The sequence below is a fragment of the Manis pentadactyla genome, chromosome 12 (genome assembly GCF_030020395.1).
Source record: "Manis pentadactyla isolate mManPen7 chromosome 12, mManPen7.hap1, whole genome shotgun sequence".
In the NCBI taxonomy this organism is placed as follows: Eukaryota; Metazoa; Chordata; class Mammalia; order Pholidota; family Manidae; genus Manis; species Manis pentadactyla.
In genome coordinates, this window is record NC_080030.1 from 4,582,436 (window position 1) to 4,603,555 (window position 21,120).

General features: G+C 55.3%; 2 protein-coding genes across 7 annotated transcripts; both read left to right on the forward strand.

The window, feature by feature from the left end:
- The first annotated feature begins 1,785 nt into the window (after positions 1-1,785).
- On the forward strand, positions 1,786-16,217 carry SLC25A23 (solute carrier family 25 member 23). Of its 5 annotated transcripts, XM_036895739.2 has the most exons (11): positions 1,791-2,128; positions 3,248-3,374; positions 3,956-4,043; positions 4,283-4,394; positions 5,442-5,600; positions 5,687-5,839; positions 6,020-6,127; positions 7,117-7,284; positions 10,719-10,869; positions 11,852-12,032; positions 16,083-16,217. In XM_036895739.2, the coding sequence occupies exons 1-11, from the start codon at positions 1,973-1,975 to the stop codon at positions 16,105-16,107; spliced, it is 1,428 nt and encodes a 475-aa protein (XP_036751634.2). In that variant the 5' UTR covers positions 1,791-1,972; the 3' UTR covers positions 16,108-16,217. The 5 variants fall into 5 exon arrangements, 4 of the variants coding, with proteins under 4 accessions (XP_057345717.1, XP_057345716.1, XP_036751634.2 ...); XR_008992998.1 differs by lacking the exons at positions 11,852-12,032; positions 16,083-16,217 and adding an exon at positions 9,316-9,472 and having other exon boundaries at positions 1,786-2,128; positions 10,719-10,856; XM_057489732.1 differs by lacking the exon at positions 16,083-16,217 and having other exon boundaries at positions 1,793-2,128; positions 11,852-13,962.
- On the forward strand, positions 14,646-20,210 carry SLC25A41 (solute carrier family 25 member 41). Of its 2 annotated transcripts, none has more exons than XM_036895741.2 (7): positions 14,646-15,884; positions 16,080-16,238; positions 16,449-16,601; positions 16,787-16,894; positions 18,868-19,035; positions 19,119-19,266; positions 20,038-20,210. In XM_036895741.2, the coding sequence occupies exons 1-7, from the start codon at positions 15,678-15,680 to the stop codon at positions 20,208-20,210; spliced, it is 1,116 nt and encodes a 371-aa protein (XP_036751636.2). In that variant the 5' UTR covers positions 14,646-15,677. The 2 variants fall into 2 exon arrangements, with proteins under 2 accessions (XP_036751636.2, XP_036751637.2); XM_036895742.2 differs by having other exon boundaries at positions 16,083-16,238.
- Positions 20,211-21,120: the final 910 nt, after the last annotated feature.

Consider the following 21,120-nt stretch of genomic DNA (forward strand, 5'->3'; position numbering starts at 1 on the left):
AACACACCTGCATTATAACAAACACCTGAGTGAGGCGCTCTGGTATAGAGTACATCTGTTTTGGAAAAGCATCTGCACGGCTCACCTGTGAAAGGAACAACACTTGTACGAAGAATTCCTGTGTGGAAATGTATTGGAAATACCTGTGTGAGACACACCTACATTTAAGGGCACCTGTATGGGACCCAGTTGTATTGGAACACATCCGTATGGGTGTATACTTAATTGGAACACTCTGCGTGGAGGGGTAAAAGAGACGCAGGCTGTATAACGCATTCCTGGGTGGATTTCTATGAACACACATTAACTGTGAGAAGGAAATAGTCTTGGATGAAGATCTGCATATAACTGAGCTCAAATGAGAGAAATATCTGAAAACATTTGCATGTGGCCACTCGCACTGGAGTACCTCTGGGAGTGGGTCAGCAAGACAGAGGCTCATGTGCATTGGAGCCACCTGTCAGGGATGTGTCTGAGAGGAAACACCTGTCTGGGGAATCTCCATGGGAAAATATCTATATCCCCCATGTTGTAGGGTACCTGCAAGGACCACCTGTAAATGGAAACATCTGTGAGGAAACCCTCTCTAAAAAGCCCGCTGGTTCTGGGATGCGCACCTGTTAAAACCCACCTTTCTAGGCAGAAGCTGAGTGGGAACCAAATGTGCTCTTAAGGCTGTATCCTTGGATAATGGATAATAAGACGCCCACCCCCCACCCCCGCCCCTGTCCGGGACTCTTACTAGGCATGTAGTTTGGGGAGAGCGGCTTAACATCCTCATCTGCAAAGTGGGAAAGCCAGTCCCACCTACTTTATAGGGTTTTGGCGAGGACGACGCCAGAGGTGAGTAAAAGACTTGGCATGTACTACGCACTGAATCAATGTTAGCTATTGTTATTATTAATCGCTGTCAAGTGATGTGGGCGTCCCTCCCCCTAATGGTGAATGGAGGAACAGCACCTGAAACTAGTGGGAAGGGCCATTTGGCAGGTGCAGCGAGCGCGATGGGCTGGAGCTCGCCTCCGGAGCACGGCTACCGGGTCGTCATCCCCAGCCCAGTCTGAGACACGGAGGTTCTCAGGCCAGTCTGGAGTCCGTGGTCAGCACTGCATGGCCGCGGCCCCTTTAAGACTGCCTGACGAGCCTGTGGCCACGGGACCTAAGGCTGCCGCGGGGGAGGGATGGTGTCTGCGGGCAGGCCCCGCCCAGGCTGGGTGGGCGAGGCGGGACGGGCGGGCGCAGCTCAGGCAGCCCTGGCCAATAGGAAACCAACTTTGTAGCCGCGCCGCGCGGTATATTGATCTTCCGTTTCCCAGGCTGAGTGGGGCCGAGAAAGGAGGCGCGCGGGCGGGATGTAGGCCCTGTGAGTGAGAGCCCTGTGTCTTCATCTTCTGTTTCTCTGACCGAGGAGGGAATGTGACATGAGCGGGAGGGCAGATGGAGGGCTAGCTGGCGCAGGGTTTGTTCTTGAGGATGTCTGGGAAAAACGAGACCTTGAATTCCTGAAGAGGATTATTAGGAGAGGGCGGTCAAGAGAAAAGAGATTACGAAACCCAGTCCCTGACATATCCCTACTTCCCCCCCTCGGGCGGAGGGTAAACTGAGGCACTCAGAAGCAGAACTCTGGAACCAGAACTGAGACCATTGATCTCTCTAGCCCCTCCTCCCAGAATGAACCCAGGTGCTCCCTAGGATGTGCAATACCAGGGCATCCCTGACATTCCCCCCAGCCCGCCCCCACCAGCTCCGCCCCCAGCCCCCTCCTCGGGGGAGGAAACGCAAGTTCTGGCGCGGGCGGCGACGGCGAGCAGTCACCGCCTCCTGCCAGTGCGGGAGCCAGACCGACAGCGCAGAGCCTGCGGCGGCCGTGGCCGCGGAGCTGGCCCTGCGGGGCCCCGGGGGGGAGGGGGAGCCGCGAAGCCCCCGCTGAGGCCGCCGCTCCCGGGCCTCCCCTCCCCCCCGGGCGAACGCCATGCGGGGGGGCCCGGGCGACGCGGAGCGGCGGCAGCGCTGGGGTCGCCTCTTCGAGGAGCTGGACAGTAACAAGGATGGCCGCGTGGACGTGCACGAGTTGCGACAGGGACTGGCCCGGCTGGGCGGGAGCGACCCGGACCGCAGCGCCCAACAGGTACCCCCCGCCTGGCGCGCGGCGCTCGGACCCAGCCATCGCCGGTAACCCGAGCCCCTGAATGGAGCGCCGGGAGCCTCGGGACCGGCTGACTGCCTGTAGCTGGGCTCCAGCACCTGTGTCCAGCCTGGGCGGCTCTGTCTCCTTCCCCCTGCCCATCCGGGTCTGGGCCTAACGGGTGCGCTCAAGACAGGTCCTAGGGGGCCCCAGGCCTGCAGTTCTGCTGCCCACACCCGGTCCGCACGCCCCTCGCCAAAAACCGCCGCAGGGTGGGGGAGCGGATGTCTGCCAGGGCACGGAGCAGCCCACTTCCCTGCCCACTGCTCTCCACGCACCCTCCTCTGAACTCTTTGCCCAGCCCAAGACATATTCTGCTCCTACCCCCAGAAGAAACAACCTTCCACCCTCTTCCCAGCACCCAGTGCCCCCCACCCCCCGCCCAGACAGCTGCCCAAACCTCTGTGTTTACATTCTGCTGCCTGCCTTTCCCTGGCCTGGCTCAGTGCCCCAGGCCCACAGCCAGGGACCCAATCCTGTCTGAGGCCATCCTCAGCTGGGGGTGCACCCATCGAAGCAGGAACTTGGGCTCAGGTCTGTGCGAGTGTCCACCACACCTGTAGCCCCAGATGCCAATAGAGTGTCTCCACCCAATCCTAAACCCTCCAGTTCAAGCTGCCACTTGCCAGATGGCAAAAGAAAAGCCCCCAGGCTGATCAGCTTGGCTCTGTCATTGTCCCACATTGCCCAGAGCTATCTCTAACGGGAGCTCCTGAAACTGCCATGTGGGCAGCTTTCTAATGAGACAGCTGGGGGCGCAGGCTTTCTGAGGCAAGAGCCCGAGACTACACCCACTTCCCAGCTTTGTGACCTTGAACAAGTTCCTTGACCTTGGAGAGCCTCAGTTTGCTCATCAGGGAAACTGGACCGCTGCTCTGCAACTCACGGCCATACTGTGGCCTGGGGCCTCTTGCCAAGAAGTGAGCTGATGGAGAGAGAGGTGACAGCCCCTGCCACCACCCTCTGAGCCCTGGGTTCCCAGAGCATCAGCTTGTGGGGCCCCCCGCAGATATCTCGGGGAGCAGCCTCCTGGAGCCCCCCTGTTCCCTTCCTCTCTGCCAGGGCCTCTCCCCTGAGGGTGACGCTGACCCAGATGGTGGACTGAATCTGGAGGAATTTACCCGCTACCTGCAGGAGCGAGAGCAGCGCTTGCTGCTGCTCTTCCACAGTCTGGACCGGAACCAGGATGGTGAGGCCTGGGCATGGGGCCGTGGGGGCCCTGGCAACCTGAATGGGGTTGAAACTGACAGCACTAGGAGGAGGGGCAGGGCTGCTTCTCCCTGATGACTCACAGGCTATTTTGGGAGTTCTCCTCACCCCCAACTAGGTGGTTTGGGGCCCAGTCAGCCCATCCCGCCTCCTTTCTCTTCTGGGGTGGGCCCCCGCCCCCCATCATTACCCTTATTTTTCTGTAGGAAAAAGACCCCCTATGTTGTTGCTAAATTCCCTATGAGACAGAGATGCCCCCATGGCTTCTTCTGGGTCGCCAATATTGCCTCTCCATGCCCTGTGGCATGGGGACCTCAGTTACCCTGGATTCATTTCATTTGTGGAACGAGGATGCCCCTAAGTTTGTCCAGTTCTACTTCTCTGATCTTAGCGGGTCAGGGACCTCCCCCCAAGCCTGCCACAAACCTCATCCTGGGCTCCCGGATGCTCTGGGCTTGCTAGGCTATCCTCATTCCAAGCTGACCTGCTCCTGAGCTACTGGGCTCCCCCGGGGTCCCCCCGCCACAACATACCCTTTTCTACCTTGGACCCCCTCCACAGGTCATATCGATGCCTCGGAGATTCAGCAGAGTTTCCGAGCTCTGGGCATTTCCATCTCACTGGAGCAGGCAGAGAAAATTCTACACAGGTGAGTAGCTGGGGGTCCCACGATCCCTCAGCCACCTTGAGCTTCTGGGTCCCAGACCCAGTCCCAGGACAGGTGGAGCTGAGAAATCGGGCTTTGGAGTCAGGCAGATCTTGGGCCTGTTGCTTCGTATCTCTGAGCTTCAGTTTTCCCCTCTGTACAATGGCAAGCTCTCAGGACAGAGGATCAGGACCTCCCTCTAACCCACCCCCAGCCCCAGGCACTGATTCTGTCCCCTCCAGCATGGACCGTGACGGCACCATGACCATCGACTGGCAGGAATGGCGTGACCACTTCCTGTTGCATTCGCTGGAGAACGTGGAGGACGTGCTCCATTTCTGGAAACATTCCACGGTGAGGTGGGGGTGGCTCTCCCAGCCAGGTGGCCAGGCCCTTTCCCCGCCTGGGGACCTTGCTCTGGTTTCCCCAGGGCATGGAGGGGCTGAGTCAGGACTCCCTCTCAGGAGGGGCTGCTGGGCAGCTGAGGGGTGAGACTCTGCTCCTCTCTTCCTTCATTTGGGGGCCAGGGGACCAGGACCCCATCTGGGGAGGCCTCTGCTGTTTGATTGGAGCCCTTCAAACCTGACTGTGGGGCTTCTGGGGGCAGGCAATAGGGGGTGGGACCACAGGGAAGAAAGAACTCACCAGACGGGGCAGGCGGCCTCCCACCCTCCACCCACGCGGCTCCCCTGTGACTGGTTCCTATTCGACCCAGTAAATTCTGCTGCTGCTAAGATGTGTGAGAAAGCCAGTCTTCAGAGGGTCCAGTGGGACCCTCTGGAAGCTGGAGTGGGTGGGGGTGCTCTAGGTCACCAGTTTTCGGGTGGAAATTCCTGAGCAGGTGCTTCTGGTAGGATCTGATGGCATCTGGAGGGGGATCCCCCTGTGGGATCTGCTGGGATCCTCTTGAGAGATCTAGAGGTTTCCACGCTGGGTGATCCTGATGAGCGTGACTGGGACGACTGTAGGTGGACTCTAGGGGAGGGGTGATCCCTAGGGGCAGTGGGATGTGGTAAGGCCCTGTATAAGATCTGCCGGTTTATGTGGGAGCCCCCTGGTAGGAGCTCGTGTGGCCCAGAGGGGTCTTCTGGAACCCTTATGTGGGAGAACGTTGAGATTGGCTTGGGGGGGATCTTCATGTGGTTGAGGCTCGGGTATGGCCCTTTGGTGGGATTTGGTGGAGGTGTCCCAGAGGGATGCTGGGGTCCTACGTGGGAGCCTGTCCGGTCGGATGTTTGGTGAGATCTGGTAGGGATTTGGTAGAGGGATCTTCTGGGCTCCCCAATGCATTGGCGAGCTCTCTGGGGGTCCTGGGATTCAGGGGGAAGACACCCCCTGTAGGGTTGAGTCATGTCTCCCACCCCCACCACGGCATGACGTTCCAGCCCCCGCGTCCTCAAGGTCTTGGACATCGGCGAGTGCCTGACTGTTCCGGACGAGTTCTCGGAGCGGGAGAAGCTGACCGGCACGTGGTGGAGGCAGCTGGTGGCGGGTGCGGCGGCTGGCGCTGTGTCGCGTACGGGCACAGCCCCTCTGGACCGCCTCAAGGTCTTCATGCAGGTGAGGGGCCCTGGAGAGGCCCGCACCCTCCCCCAGGCCTGGGCCCCCAACAGGGACCCCAAAGCTGCCTTGTCTCCCCAACCTAGGTCCACGCCTCCAACACCAACCGGCTGAACATCCTAGGAGGCCTTCGGAGCATGATCCGAGAGGGGGGAGTGCGCGCCCTGTGGCGTGGCAACGGGATTAATGTGCTCAAGATCGCCCCTGAGTCGGCGATCAAATTCATGGCCTATGAGCAGGTGGGGGCAGGTGTGGGGAGGCTGGACTGGCTTGGGGGGACGGGGCATGCCTGCAGCACCCCAGCCGTGGGCGTCTTCTCCTCTGTGTGATACCCACAATGGGAGGACAGTGGAGAGGAGGCCCGGGTGCATGGAAGGCTCCGCCCCTAAGGCCCTGCCCACGTCTGGGTCACCCTTCAGATCAAGCGGGCCATCCGGGGGCAGCAGGAGACGCTGCACGTGCAGGAGCGCTTTGTGGCCGGCTCGCTAGCTGGTGCCACGGCCCAAACCATCATCTACCCCATGGAGGTGAGAAGGAGGGGGTCCCATCACAGGGTGGGGGGCCCTACACTCACCAGTTCACTCCGGGATATGCTAAGCATTGAGGTCACAGCTCTGCCTCTCCCTGATGCAGACTGTGACTCACTAGAGCAATACTGTCTCACGTGTAACCTGTTTGGGTGTCACAATTTGTGATGGGACTTCTGGGGAAGGTAGCATTCATTACAGTTGTTTAGACAGCAGTTGTGGGGGTCAGCCATTTACAGATATGCCTCTTCTAAGGTATTGATTTCCAGGATGCTTATTCCCAGGAAAATCATTTCTAGGTTAAACTGTTTTCAGAGAAATTACTTCTGATTTCAGGTCGTGCAGTGTATTGGTTAGGATTGTGAGTGATGGACAAACTCAAGCCACATAAATGAAGTCTGGAGGTGAGCAGTTCAGGGCAGGTTCAGTGGTTTCAAAGTGTTAGAAACCCAGGTTCCTCCCTCTATCTCATTGTTCCACCACCTCAGCATTTAGCACCTACTTTGTGGACCAGAATAGCTGCTTGTGCTCCAGTCATTACACCCACATTCCAGATAAGAAGGAATAACAGACAAAGGAAGGAACACCTCCCTGTCTTTAAGGGTGATTTCTGAGAGTCATACATACTCTTCTCCTTCTATTTCATTGGCTAGGACGTAGTCATATGGCCATACACCTAGGAAAAATAAAAAATGCAGTCTTTATTCTAGTGGCTATATGGTTGCTGAAAATTACAGTTTCTATTACAAAGGGGAGAAAGGAACAAGGTATTAGGAGACAGCAGTGGCTGCCACATGCAGCTCTGAGAGGTGTAACAATTTCTAGGTTCAGAGATTTGGGGGGAGCAGAAGATTGTAGGGTAAGTGGTTTGTTAAATCCAATTATTCTCAGGGTATCCCCTTCTAGGAGAGGCTATTTCTAGGTGTCTTCATTCCTGGCCACAGTGATTGTGGAGGCAGCTTTTCCAGGGATAACTGGGTTCTCTCCAGGTGCTGAAGACACGGCTGACCCTTCGCCGGACGGGCCAGTACAAGGGGCTGCTAGACTGTGCACGGCAGATCCTGCAGCGGGAAGGACCCCGTGCCTTCTACCGCGGCTACCTGCCTAATGTGCTGGGCATCATTCCCTATGCGGGCATCGACCTGGCCGTCTATGAGGTCTGTGGGCACCCTGCCCCTCCTTCTTTTCTTCTCCCCTCTGGGGTCTTCCCACAGGACACCCTCTTCCCACGAGGCTGACTCGGTTGACCTGAATAGCCAGGGGACACAGTGCTGGGTGGAGATGCCCAGGGGCCCCTTTTGGCATTGGACCCTCCCACCCTTCTGCCTCCCAGTTTTGAGAACCTTCTATCTATAAGTCATCCTTCCTAGGTCTCAGGACACATGAAAGTCAGGGACCGACTGCTCGAGCTCACAGATAACGGGAGCTGGTGAAACTGTCATTTTCTAAGATGCCCATCTTCCCCATGCCCTGTATTGGCCCCAGACTCTCTCCAGGCTGATGTTTTCCTCAGAGCCTGCCCACTTCTCTGTCTGTCGTCGCCTTGAAACCACTCCCTGTGACCGGCATCTTAGGCCCTTGATCGAACAAGGCAGGAGCGGGGAGTTTTTGCTCTTTGTCTTCACCTTTTCCCGGTGGTCACGAGGTTCTCCCAATTAGTACAGCACCAGACATCCCCAGGCCTCCCGTAAAGCTCTTGTATCCAGGGCAGGGCCAACTTCACAGGCAGGCGGCCTGTGCAGTCGCCCACACTCAGGGAAGTCCCTCACTTGGTCTAATGCTATGCTGTCACCGTCTTGAAATTCCTAATACCCTGGGAACAAGGGACCTCACGTGCTTTCATTTTGCAAATGACGTCGCTGGTCCTGATCTACAAGACTTACCTGCCATCCACGCCTGCCCTTCCCAGCACCCCCATCTGTGCTGTCAGATGAGACACGTTTGTTCATTCATTCATTCGTTCATTCATTCATTCATTCATTCTCTCGGTCCCTTGCTCACTTAGGAGCTGTTTATAAGCATCCGCCTGTGCCGGGCACGGCGTGGATTGCTGCAGACAGAGCACCGCCTCTGCTGTCCCAGGGCACTCACTCCAGTGAACAGGGAAGTCAGCCAACCAGCAAATAAGTGGTTTCAGATCCTGATAAGTTCTCAGAAGATAATAAAACAGGATGTGCAATTGAAAATGTCAGTGGGCAGGAGGGTCTAGGCACGCCTCTGAGAGGTGACATGGGAGCAATGAGTTGAGCACATATCAGGAGGAGGGTGAACAAGGCCAAGGGCACGGCAAGTGCAAAGGCCTGGAAGCAGGACTGAATTCGGCCTGTTGGAGGAGTGGAAATCTTGAGTGGCTGCAGGGAATGGAAGAGTCAGTGAGGGCTCAGTGACGAGGGGTTTGAGATCATCCTAAAGGCAGTAGGAAGCCATGGAGGGTCGTGAACAAGATGCATCTTGTTTAATCCATTCCTCACCAAAAAAAGGAGTGTGATGGTCTCAGTAGTTTGGGAAACCCTGAGCCCTCTTGGAGTTTCAAATTCTAGGTTAGTTCCTGAAGGCTCTGAGAAGTCCTGCAGAAAAGTGTTGAAAAGCTTTTAGCCCAGTGTCGGCCGTATTTATCCAGTCATCAGAATGTTAACAGAACAGCTCTTAAAAATGCATTCAACACCTGTTTGGCAAATGCTCTTCCAGCCCCAAAAGAAAATCGTTACAATTGCAAAGGCAATAATAGTAAACACTTGGTCCTCCTCTTTGCACAGTTCGTACCCAGGCCGGACACTGCTAATGTGTCCCAGCCCTAAGTCCCTCTAAATACAGTTCCGGCAGCCATTAACAATGGGTTGGAATTAACATATAGATGAAACGTAAGAGCCCCTCCCCTCCCAAAACAAAAAACGAAGGTCCTGCCTTTTCAAAGACCCTGCAGAAGCTTCAGAAGGGATGGGCTTCCCTGAAGACTAAGTGCGCAGTTCTTGACGCAGGTATGTCTCTGAAGGTCGGTTCTCACCCTCATTCTGTGGCTTTGGGCATTAGTACCTGGGGCCTCAGTTTCTCATCAGTCAAATGGAAGCAATAGTCCTTGTCTTAGAGTTCTTCCAGAAGCAGGGATGCGAGGGCAGGCAGGCTCTGGGGGGAGTAGTAAGGCAGGGAAGAAAGGCAAACAGAAAAGTGAGCGTGCGCTTGTTTCCTAGGACTGCCCTAATGAAGAGCCCCAACCGAGTGGCTTAAAACCACAGACAATTTATTGTCACAGTTCTGAAGCCAGACTCTGAAATCAAGGTGTCAGCAGGACCATGCTCCCCCTGAAACCTGCAGAGGAGAATCCTTCCTGGCCTCTTCTGGTTTCCGGTGGGTCCTGGCAACCCCGGGCATTCCTTGACTTGTAGACCTGCCACTCCAACCTCTGCCCTCTCTCACAGTGCGGCTGTCTTGGTGTGCCTCTGCCTCTGTTTCTCTTCTCTTCTTATAAGGATGCCAGTCAGACTAGAGCCTGCCCTATTCCAGTATGATCACTTCTTAACTGATTGTATCTTCAAAGACCCTGTTTAAATAAGGTCACAATATGGGGTCCTGGGTGTTGGGACTCCAAGATACCTTTTTGGGGGGCGTTGCAGTTGAACCTACAGCAGTGTGTTATCAAGCAAGTGATGGATACAGAGGGCAGGCAGAGCGTAATCATGAGGGGCAGCACCTAGGGGAGGCAGCGTAGAATGTGCCCCAGCAGAGAGGCAAGGGAACTGGGGTATTGGTAAACCAAGTCAGTCGTCGCCTAAAGGTTGCTTCTGCAGGGTGCCAATTCTTGCTTGTCCGTCCAGAGAAAGTCCTCACACAGAACCATGGATGCTGGTGGTTGGAAGTCAGCAGATTTGAGGCGAAATGGTAAAGGATAGGGGCAGGGTGCCCACCTCAGAGAGTGTATTAGTTTCATACAGCTGCTGTAACAAATGACCACAAACTTAGTGGTTTAAAACAGCGTAAATGTATTGTCTCATAAAAGTTAGAAGTCGACATGGTCTCAGTGGCCTAAAATCGAGGTGTGGGCACGGCTGGCTCCTTCTGGTGACCCTGAGGGAGAATATGTTTCCTTACATTTTTCACTTTCTAGCTGCTGCCTGCACCCTGGCTCATGGGCCCTTTCTCCATCCTCAAAGCCAGCAGCATAGCGTCTTCTAATCTCTCTCACTATCTGACCTCTGCTTCCATAATCACATCTCCTTCTATGACTGTGACTTGTGATGATGTTGGACCCACCTGGACATTCTCGGATCATTTCCCATCTCAAGGTCTTTAATTCAGTCCTCTCTGAAAAGTCCCTTTTGCCATGTGAGGGACCATAGGGACTGTTTGCCATGTGGATTCCAGGGACTAGGACCTGGACGGTCGGAGGGCCATCAGTCCACACATCATAGAGGGTCAGGGTGAGGACTGAGTGACGGGACATAGGTCAAGTACCTGTGTGGCCCCTAGGAGGTACAAGCGCTCAGCTAGTTAACCAGCCATCGAGGGATAAAGAAGCCAGCCAGCAGGGTCTCTGAGGCCAGGGTCCTGGGGTCACCCATTCCAACCTCCTTACTCCCTTCTTCACCCCTGCCAGACCCTGAAGAACCGGTGGCTCCAGCAGTATAGCCACGACTCAGCTGATCCGGGCATCCTTGTGCTCCTGGCCTGTGGCACCGTCTCCAGCACCTGTGGCCAGATAGCCAGCTACCCTCTGGCCCTGGTCAGGACCCGCATGCAGGCCCAAGGTGAGGCTGGGCAGGGGGATGGGGCAGGGACTTGGGTCTCACCTCCCTACCCCCAGCCCTTCCTCCTGGGTAGGCTGGGCGGGGGTCTTCCACCATCTGGATGACCTTGACTAAAGTCCCTACCTTTGTGGGGGGCTGTTTGCCCATGTGTGATATTGGGGTGGGTGCCCTTGACTGGAACTAGGGGGCCAGATGTATCATTCACTGAAAAAGCGCCCTAGCAATTAGCCTGGAGGCAGCTTTGCAGGCTGGTAACTTGTCCTCTGATTTGCAAGGCTGGGTTATAGCGGGGAAGGCAAGGATCAGGTTAAGGAGACGCAGGGCCAGGCTGGTTACTGTTTTATTGTTTTTCTCTGCATTTTTTTTTTTAATGAGTTCTTCCTCCCACCCCCAACCCACCGCCCCCATCCTTGAATCTTGTTTTGAGAATTTCCTTGGGAATTTTAGCGTCTGTGTTTTGTGATTTGCACTGGGGGCGTATGAGTGGGTAAGACGGGTCCCGCCCTCCGAGAGCTCCCAGGCCCGGGAGGGAGAAAGGTGCCAAATAAACATTCCACAATGAAGCACGGATTTAGGGATGACTCGTGGGGGGAAGGAAGCGCCAGACTAAGACTGGGGCCCCAAGGACGGCTCCCCTGCAGAGGGGGCTTCGGAATGGAGGTTGGAAGGGTGAGTGAGAGGTAGCTGGGGGAAAAGGAAGGGAATCGAGTTCCAGGAGAGGACATTTCTGTGCCCTTGCCCACCATACACACACGCACGCACGCACGCACGCACGCCTGTTCTGTTTGTATTCATCGTCAAGACTGGGGGAGAACAGGTGAACCAGTCCGAGGCTGGTAGCCATCCTGGCTGAGTGGGAGGTCCCACTGTTTGTCTAACCCTCCTCCCTCTGCTGCGATGACCACCTGGCCCAGCCCCTGGGGGCAGGAGGGGGAAGTGAGGGGGGCCTCTGGCCTTACCTGGCCTCCCCAACCCCTCCCAGCTTCCATCGAGGGCGCCCCCCAGCTCTCCATGCTGGGTCTGCTCCGCCACATCCTGTCCCAGGAGGGCATGCGGGGCCTCTACCGGGGCATCGCCCCCAACTTCATGAAGGTTATCCCGGCTGTGAGCATCTCCTATGTGGTCTACGAGAACATGAAGCAGGCCCTGGGGGTCACGTCCAGGTGAGGGACACAGAGCCCCCTCCACGATCACGGCACACCCGCACCCCAGCCCTTGGAGACAGCCCTGCAAGCTCCAGCTCATCTACTGGGTCCCCTTCTGGATCCCACGTTCCCCTGACCCCCACACACTGGGTCCTGGACCCCCATGTCTTAACTACTGGACCCCCCCACAACCCAGCTAATGGGCCCTGCCGCCCCAACCATGGGAGCCCATTCCCCGGATCTAAATACCCAGCTTCCTCAGCTCCTGTCCTCACGCAGCACTGGACCCCAGACCCCCCTGCTGGCAGGTCCCAGATCCCCCTATTTCAAGCCCTGGATCTCCAAGCTCGACCACTGGATTCTGGATATCAACAAACTGGATCCGGACAATGCGATGCCTAGATCCCAGGGCCCCAAGCAATGGATCCCAGATCCCCTCACCCCAAAACCTGGATTTCTGAATTCCTTTACCTTGACATTCAGTCCCGGATCCCTGTGCTTGGACTGCCGGACCCCTACATTTCAACCACTGCATTCTCAATCCCCGACCATTGGATCCCAGCCTCCCAAGCCCCCAACGCTGGCTCCTCAAAGCACCGTTGGGAGAGCCCGACAGCAGAGTGAGTGGTCCTGGCAGCTGCAGCTGTTGGACCCCAAATACCTGCACCACGGGCACTGGGCACTGAAACCTCACCCACGGGGGCAGACCCGGGCACTCCCAGACACCGGTCCCCGCCCCTTAGCCCCTGGTTTCTGACCTGAATGCTCAAGTCTAGATCCCAAAGACCACTCCCACGCACCCCCAACCCAGACACACACCAGAGCTAGAGCCCCGCCCCGGGGGCACGCTCCCCATAGTCTAGGGATTCCTACAGGAAGCCCAGGTCCCGGCCTCTGGCTCCACAAAATTCCTGGGACTTGTCCAGAGTCCTGACACGGCTGGAGGCCTGGCAGCAGGACAGGAGATAACCTCCCACATCCTGTGCAGACACCGGATCCTCCCCCACCTCCCCATCTCTCCAGCACAGCCACACCTCTCGGCCCTGTGGGGAAACTGCACCCTCAAATGCTCCCCCACACACCCTGCAGCGTCAGCCACTCCCCACCCTATAGGCTGATAACCAGCAGAGCCTGGGACTGTCTGGAGGCACCAGTTGCGCTTTTTTGGACGCAGGCATGGAGGCAATTAGAGTCCGCAGACACACTGAGTGGACCCCCCACACCCCAGCACTGCCAGCCCCACCCCAGGCTTTAGGGTTGGAAACCAGGAGCCAGCCTGCCCAGACCACCCTCCCCCAAGTCCAGGCACCCACTTATGCAGAACAAAAGGGAACCAAATCCCCCAAACGCACTCCAGGTCTATTTTTCTACCAGAGAGGAGCAGACATCACCCCAGCATCTCCAACCCACCAAGCCCCCAGCCCCACCCTGGACATTCTGCACTTTATAGTTTGGATCTTGAGTATAGAATAATGGGGGGACCCCTTCCTCTACACTTCCCAAGTCCTTGGGGAACCCCATTAAAGGACTGTGAAAGAGGAGCTGGAATGTTTGGGGGGCTGGAGGACCCCCCCAAGTCTTCCACCTCTCCCCACCTGCACCACACCCCACCTTCCCACCTGTATGTGTGATTTTAAAGGAAAAGAACGAAAGGAATACATTTTCTAAGCTCTTGTGGATTTTACTGAAGGGGTGGTGGTGGATGTGGGGCCACCTTAGACTACCCACCGGGAAGGGACACGGGCCGTCTCCAGTAACGCACTGTTCCAGGAGACCAGAAAATGACTCCCTCTTAGAGCCTGTTTCCACATCCGCAAGGCAGGGGCAGGGAGCGGCCACATTCGTGAGCCCTTCTCGTTTTTCCCGTACTTTTTCTAATTACACAAGTGTGTTTGTTTCTGAGGGCTGCTGTAATAAAATATCATAAACTGGGGTCTTAAGCAACCAAGGTTTTTAGATTGTTATATTTTTCTTATTGTGGTAAAATAATACATATCATAACATGTACCATTTTAACTATTTGAGGTGTCCAGTCCTGTTGCATTAAACACGTTCACATTGTCCAACCATCCCCACCATCTGTCTCTAGGAGTTTCTCATTTTCCTGAACTGAAACTGTCCCTATGATTTTGTTCAGGGCAGAACATAAATTTTAAATATGGTGCTCTGAAACAGCAGCAAAGAGAAGTGGCACTTGAGTAAAGATTTAAAGATGGTGAGGGAGGGAACTGTGGGGATGTCTATAGGGAAACAGCATCCCAGGCAGAGGGCACAGGCTGCACAAAGGTCCTGGGGCAGCACCACGCCTGGAGTGTTGGAGGAACGGTGAGGAGACCAGTGTGTCTGGAGTAGAATAAGCGATGGGAAGAGAGGGAGGAGGGGTCGGGCAGCTGGCGTAGGGACTGGTGGGCCGCAGGGCGGACTTGGGCTCATCCCCCAGGGAGGTGGGAGCCTGCAGGGCTGTGGGCAGAGGGGAGACCTGGAGCAGGTGCTCACCTGCGCCCTCTGGGAGGACAGACTGAGGGGCAAGGGAGGGGACCTGACTCGGGTGCCCACGGGTGCCCTCTGGTGGCCCCAGCAGGGACGGCCGACTGAGGAGTGAGTGAGGGCAGAAGCACGGGACCAGGCGACTGCCCTGGTCCAGGTAACTGATGATAGGGTTGAACCAGGATAGTGGCCGTGGGCATGGTAAGAAGCAGCCAGATCCTGGCTATATTTTAAGGTGAAGCCCACAGGATTTGGTGACAGAGAGTGGGCATGAGAGAACGGGATGAATCAAGGATGACATCGGGGCTTTTGACTCAAACAAGGAGGACGGAGGTGTCCTCAGCAAAGACTCACTGCATCCCACAACGCTTGGTGGTAGAGTTTACTATTGCTGCTAATTTCCATATGGGGAAACCAAAGCTCAGAGAAGTAAGGCAGGTGCCCCAAGATCACACAGCAAGAAGTGTCCTGAATGGGATTCAAACCCAGGTCCTTCGGACTCCACACCTATGCCTGTCTTACGTTAGGGACCGGCTGGTCTCATCTCCCGAAGTCCCAGAGCCTCCCCACCCTCCCTCGCTTCCGTCTCCCATGGCCAGGATAGTGAAACGCGGTGTCTGCTGTAATGAATGACCACAAACTTGGTGGCTTCAAACCATATATTACTCTGGAGGTCAGAAGCCTGACGTGGATCTCACTGGGCTAACAGTCAAGCTGTCAGCGAGGCTGGCTTCTTCTGGAGGCTTCCTGCCCCTTTCCAGATTGTAAAGGCCACCTGCAGGCCATGGGGTGCAGCCCCTTCCTTCCTCTTCAAAGTTGACAAGGGCTGGCTGAGTCTTTAATACCCACTATTCTGCTTCCCTCTTCCCTGTTTAAGGAGTTGTGACATTAGAGTGGCCCAGTAGTGGTTAATCCTCAATAATCTCTAGTTAGCAACCTCAATTCCATCGGTAAATTTTAATTTCTCCTTTGCCATGTAACATAATACATTCATAGGTCTAGGGGGATTAGTAAGTGGGCCCTTTCGGGGACAGATCCTCTCCCTGCCACCATATCCAGTGAGGTCACAATAGCTTCTGTGACTTCACCATCCCTTGGAACCAGAGTCACAAAGTGACCCTTCCATGTGGTTGGTGGGTGGGCAGACTTCTCACCAGGGATTTGAACCTGGGTGTCATGACCATGGGGTCTCAACCTGAGGAAGCTCAGAAGCCTTACTCAAGGTTCCAGACCTTGTTTAAGAGGGTCAAGGCCTTACTCACCAAAGCCCCACCCTCAACGCCACTGCCACCACTTTCCCGGAACCTGGGCTGTACGCATGGGCATGGGTACGAGCTCGGGCATGTGCTTGCAAACAACCTGCAGCATCTTCCGTCTCAGCAGGTGAGTCTGGGGACCACAGGTCTTCCAGAACCTCTAGCCTGGTGGAGAAGGGCCCATTCCCTTCCAAGTAGGCCTAGAATTCTACCGTGAAGCAGCAGGGACCAGAATGGACCTTTGTCTGGGAGGGGGTTTGGAGGTATATCTGGAGAGGATCTCCAGGCTGGTTGAGTATGGGTGGGAGTTGGATCTTCCCAGCAGGTCCTGGACACAGGAGAGCAGCTGATGGTCCCTGTGGAAGTGCTGGAAGCGGACAGCGGGTGTGCCCTGTGGAAGCTTCTGCTGTCAGGAGCCGTGGCCGGAGCTGTGTCTCGCACCAGCACAGCCCCTCTAGACCGTGTCAAGGTGCACATGCAGGTGTGTGGGGAGCACAGAGCTGGGGCCATCGATGAGGGGGCTGGACAGAGAGGAAGGAGGGGTGGGGGTGAGATGGGAACGGGGGTCTGGGCTGCGTTGGAGCACTCCAGGGCCAGCCAGGGAAGGAGGCTGGAGAAGGAATGGGGTTGGGTGGCTGGGGTGGGCATGGAGCTGGGTGGAGGGCTCCTCACAGAGCCAGGACCTCTCCAGGTCTACTCATCCAAGACTAACTTCACGAACCTGCTGGGGGGCCTACGGAGCATGGTCCAGGAGGGGGGCTTCTGCTCCCTATGGCGAGGCAATGGCATCAATGTGCTCAAGATTGCCCCTGAGTATGCCATCAAGTTCTCTGTCTTTGAACAGGTGAGGGGATGGTCCACTTTCCCAGCTCCACCCTCAAACTCAAACCCATCCTACACCCCCCCAAAAAGCCCAGATCCTCATCCCATTTTGACCCCCCACCCCCAGGTTCCTGGCCTCTCCCCGGGAGGGGGTGTCAGGTGGGGAACTGGTTAGCTGTTCTCTCATGCTTTTCTCTCCTGCCGCAGTGTAAGAATCACTTCTGCGAAACGCATGGCTCCTCGGCCCCTCAGGAACGTCTCCTCGCAGGGTCCCTGGCTGTGGCCACCTCCCAGACGCTCATCAACCCCATGGAGGTAAGAAGAGTGTCTGACCCGTGGAAGGTGAAACCAGATGAAAATTAGTCGCCAGCTGTCACTGCGCCTCCTCTCCTTCTTCTTCATATGAGATATGTTATGTATCAAATTATTATTACAGATGGCCCCCTGGTGGTCTCAACACTTTACTGGATGGGTCCCATCCTTTCCCTGACAAGGATCGGAAATGCCACCTGTGTAATTGACTAAATTCCTGCTTATATTTGGGTTTATTTCTGGCCTTTCTCTTGTTGTCCTGGTGTCCATTTATGCACTACTGTCTTAATTTTTTTTTTTTTTTTTACAATTAGACTTTATTCTATAGAGCCACTTTAGGTTTACAGAAAAAGTGAGCAAAAGGTTCCCATTTACCTCTCCCCAGGTGTACAAAGTTCCAGCTGTGATCTTGCATTAAGAGGGTTGACACATCATTCTTCTCTGAGGTCCACAGTTTACATTAGGGGTCAATCTCTGTGCCCTACATTCTTTGGGTCTGGACAAATGTATGGCGACATGTATCCACCATGACAGTGTCACACAGAGTGGTTTCACTGCTCCAGAATGTCACCCCTTCTCCTTGAATCCCAGGCAACTGATCATTTTACTGTCTATATAGCTCTGCCTTTTGTCTGTAATTTTTGAGGCTTGATACTAGTTTTTAATCATTCTCTATCCCCACTCTTCTGTTTTTCTAAGCTGTTCTCCTGTGCTGATTTTTCAATGTCAACTTTTGAAGCAACTTGTCTTGTTCAGAAAAAAATTACCCATGTACTTGTTTCTCATTGGGATGGTGTCCAACTCATATATAGATTTAGAGATTGTGGCCACCCGTATGATGCTGGGTCTACATATCCACGAACACCTCTGTTGGCTCAAGTCTCCTTGCATGTCCTTTAATGGCCTTTTAAAGTTTTCTTCGTGTACTTCTTGCCCTTGTTGGGTTAAGTTTCTCCCATCACATTTTTCATCTTTTATTGCTGGTTATCAAAATTAGCACCGACTCAGTAGCTTAAAGTGATACAGATGTGTTCTTTGTTTATGTGGGTCATGTCTGGGCACTGGCTGGTGGGGTCATCTGCTCAGGGTCTCATCAGGCAGAAACCGAAGTGTTGTCTGGGCTACCAATGAACCCATCTGAGGCTTGGGTCCTCAGCCAAGTTCTGTGGTTGTTGGCAGGATTCTGTTTCTTGTGGTTGTAGGACTGAGGTCCTTGGCTCCCGAGAGGCCACCCAGTGGTCCCAGCCATGTGATGTTCTCCACAGCAGTTTGCTGAAGTCCAACCAGAGGGTGTCTCTGATGCTTTCAATCTCTCTAATTTCTTCTTTGGCAATGGCCTCTTTAAAAGGGCTCACCTGATATGGTCTGCCTAGGACAGTTCCATCTGCCCAGGCTTCATCCCATCTGCAGAATCCCTCACCGTTGTCAGGTAACCTGATCGGCAGAGTGATCTCTCATCAGAGCCACAGGTCTAGTTCATGCTTAAGGTGGGGGGTGGGCATCACACAGAACATGCATATTGGGGAGGATGGGAATCTTGGGGACCACCTTATGATTTTTGCCTAACACACTTAATGTTGTGTCTTTGGTGCAATCATAAGAGTTGCCAATATTTTGACACCAGGCATTTCATAAAAATTTCAATGTCTGGCTTCTTTTGGAAAATTAGCAGATCTGGCCACCTAGGGTCAGACTTGGACACTGACCCCATGGAGGGGGGAGGTTGGCACAATGTTTGGCTCACATGAGGTCAAAGTTGCCACAGACCCCACTAGCTCCCATCACTTCCCTTTCCCTCTTGGCCTGGGGCACTTGAGGGTCTGAAATCTGGGTCAACCACACACACAGGCCAAGGGATCAGATGGCTTTGGAACTGAACCCAGCTCTGTGCATTCCTAAGCCCCATCCTTTGTAGGATGGGACAATGGCCCCCACAGAGGGTTGCTGAGAGCCACCTCACTCTTCCACCTCCCCAGGTGCTGAAGACGAGGCTGACCCTGCGCCACACAGGCCAGTACAAGGGGCTGCTGGACTGCACGCAGCAGATCCTGCAGCGGGAAGGACCCCGTGCCCTTTATCGCGGCTACCTGCCCAACATGCTTGGAATCATTCCCTATGCCTACACCGACCTGGCCGTCTACGAGGTGTGGGTCCTGCCGAGGGCTGGCAGGGGTGGCATGAACCGAGACCTGTGGTGATCTTCCTCCTGGCCCCCCTTCTCTTGCAGATGCTCAGATGCTTCTGGCTGAAGTCAGGCAGGGACATGGAGGACCCTAGTAGCCTGGTCAGTCTGTCTTCTGTGACGCTGTCCACGACCTGTGGCCAAATGGCCAGTTACCCGCTGACTCTAGTGCGCACCAGGATGCAGGCCCAAGGTCAGCCTGGCTCTACTGGCCACCGCCTGTGCCCCACCCCCACTGCTCCAGCCCTCTGAGCTTTCTCACCCCTCCAAACTGATTCCTAAACTCTCCACATCTGATCCTGGCCACCTCTGCTGACCCCTGAATCCACCAAGGCTTATACTCACCCCTAACCAGACCCCAGCCCTCAAATTAACCCTATAAATCAGTAAAATGCACTTTGCATCTCCCAACTGACCCCCCACAAACTCCCCACAGATGGGACCCAGACCCCCATACTGACTTCAAGACATATATTCCCCAAGTAACCCCCTAAATTGTCCAAATTAGACCCAGGCTTCAGTTGGCTCCAAAAGTCAAAATGGTGCCTAAATTTGCCAAATGTGACCTCAGGTGCCCCAAAACTCATACCACTTGCCCCCATTCCCCTGAAAACTCCCCAAATGTGACTCTGCCAGATGAACTCAGTCCTCAACAGGTCCTTAGGCCCTACTCGAATCCTGAAAATGTCCCCCAAATTACCACCTGGCGCACTCCAATACTCTAGATCTTCAAGGCTCCATCACAAATAAGCGCGAGTGTTTTCTAAGACGTTCCTGAAAAATTCCTCCCTAAAGTGATTACTTGCACTCCCCAAACTGCCCAATTTCATCTTAAAAGTCGTCCAAACTCCTTTCCAATTGAGCCCATAGGGTAGCCCCCATGGCTTCACCCTTCAACATCCCAGCTCCCCGAGGAGGCCGGGTCATTTCTGCCTCCAGCCCTAAGCTTGCATCATCCCTGCAGACACCGTGGAGGGCTCGAACCCCACCATGCAAGGAGTCTTCCGGCGGATCCTGGCCCAGCAGGGCTGGCTGGGACTGTACCGAGGCATGACCCCCATGTTACTGAAGGTGTTGCCAGCAGGCGGCCTCAGCTACGTGGTGTATGAAGCCATGAAGAAGACGCTGGGTGTATAGGCGGTGAGCTAGGTGATACACCTTGGGAAGAAAGGGACAGGAGGTTCCAGTGTCCTCCCGCCCCAGTGAGCCCTCCAGGCTCAAGGCAGGCACAGCTTTTGTGAGAGAAAGCAGGCTGGGGGCCTGGATCAAAAGATTCCTGGGGCTCCCCACCCCAGGGTGCAGCCTGGGGTTAGTCTGGACTCCAGTTTGGCTTGTTGTCCCTTGTCCTGGCTCCAAAGCAAAACGGTGAACATGGAGACAACTTGGAATAAAGAGATGTTTGTTGCTGAATGTGCCTGGGAGACCTGGATCCAGCAGACGATCTGAGTATCTAGAATCTCTGGGTCTAGGAATCCCTGGGTCCAGGAGGGGAGCTGGGTGTTTCAGATATCTGGGTCCAAGAGAATAACTGGGCATCTGGGATCCCTGGGACTCTGGGTCCTGGAGGGGGTCTGGGTATCTTGGACCCCTGGGGCCTAAATGAGAACTGGAAGTCTGGGTGCTGCCTGGGTTCAGGAGAGTTGAGAGCTTAGGATCAGAGCTTGGAGCTTGAATCCCGGGAGCTTATGTGAAGCGGTGTGGGGTGGGGAATTAGGGTCCGGGACCCCTCAGTCCTGAGAGGGAGCCAGTGGCCCTACTCCATTCAGGTCGGGAGGGAGCGGGTTCCGTGAGTCCTGGAAGAGAAGTGGGGGCTCTAGGTCCCTGGGTGAACACAGGAGTGGGTACAGGGGCTCTTGGGTTTCCTCCTACTCTCGGGCCACCCCACCTCCGCAAAGCACCGGATCGCCAAGGCCTCAAGCAGGCCACGTGCCCGGTCTACCCGGCCAGGGAGCCTGGCCCGAATTCCGGCAGCCGGTCGTCACTGCCCACGTCGGCTGCCATTCACTCAGGCTCCAGCTAATGTCTTCTCGCTCTTGGCGGCCGGCTC

Coding starts and splice junctions, on each gene's coding strand:
- SLC25A23 (XM_036895739.2), top strand. CDS start 1,973: ATGCGGGGGGGCCCGGGCGACGCGGAGCGGCGGCAGCGCTGGGGTCGC. Junction 4,395..5,441: donor ATTTCTGGAAACATTCCACG/GTGAGGTGGGGG, acceptor CGCGTCCTCAAG/GTCTTGGACATCGGCGAGTG. Junction 12,033..16,082: donor GCCCTGGGGGTCACGTCCAG/GTGAGGGACACA, acceptor TCTTCCCAGCAG/GTCCTGGACACAGGAGAGCA.
- SLC25A41 (XM_036895741.2), top strand. CDS start 15,678: ATGACCATGGGGTCTCAACCTGAGGAAGCTCAGAAGCCTTACTCAAGG. Junction 16,239..16,448: donor GTGTCAAGGTGCACATGCAG/GTGTGTGGGGAG, acceptor GGACCTCTCCAG/GTCTACTCATCCAAGACTAA. Junction 16,895..18,867: donor CGCTCATCAACCCCATGGAG/GTAAGAAGAGTG, acceptor CCACCTCCCCAG/GTGCTGAAGACGAGGCTGAC.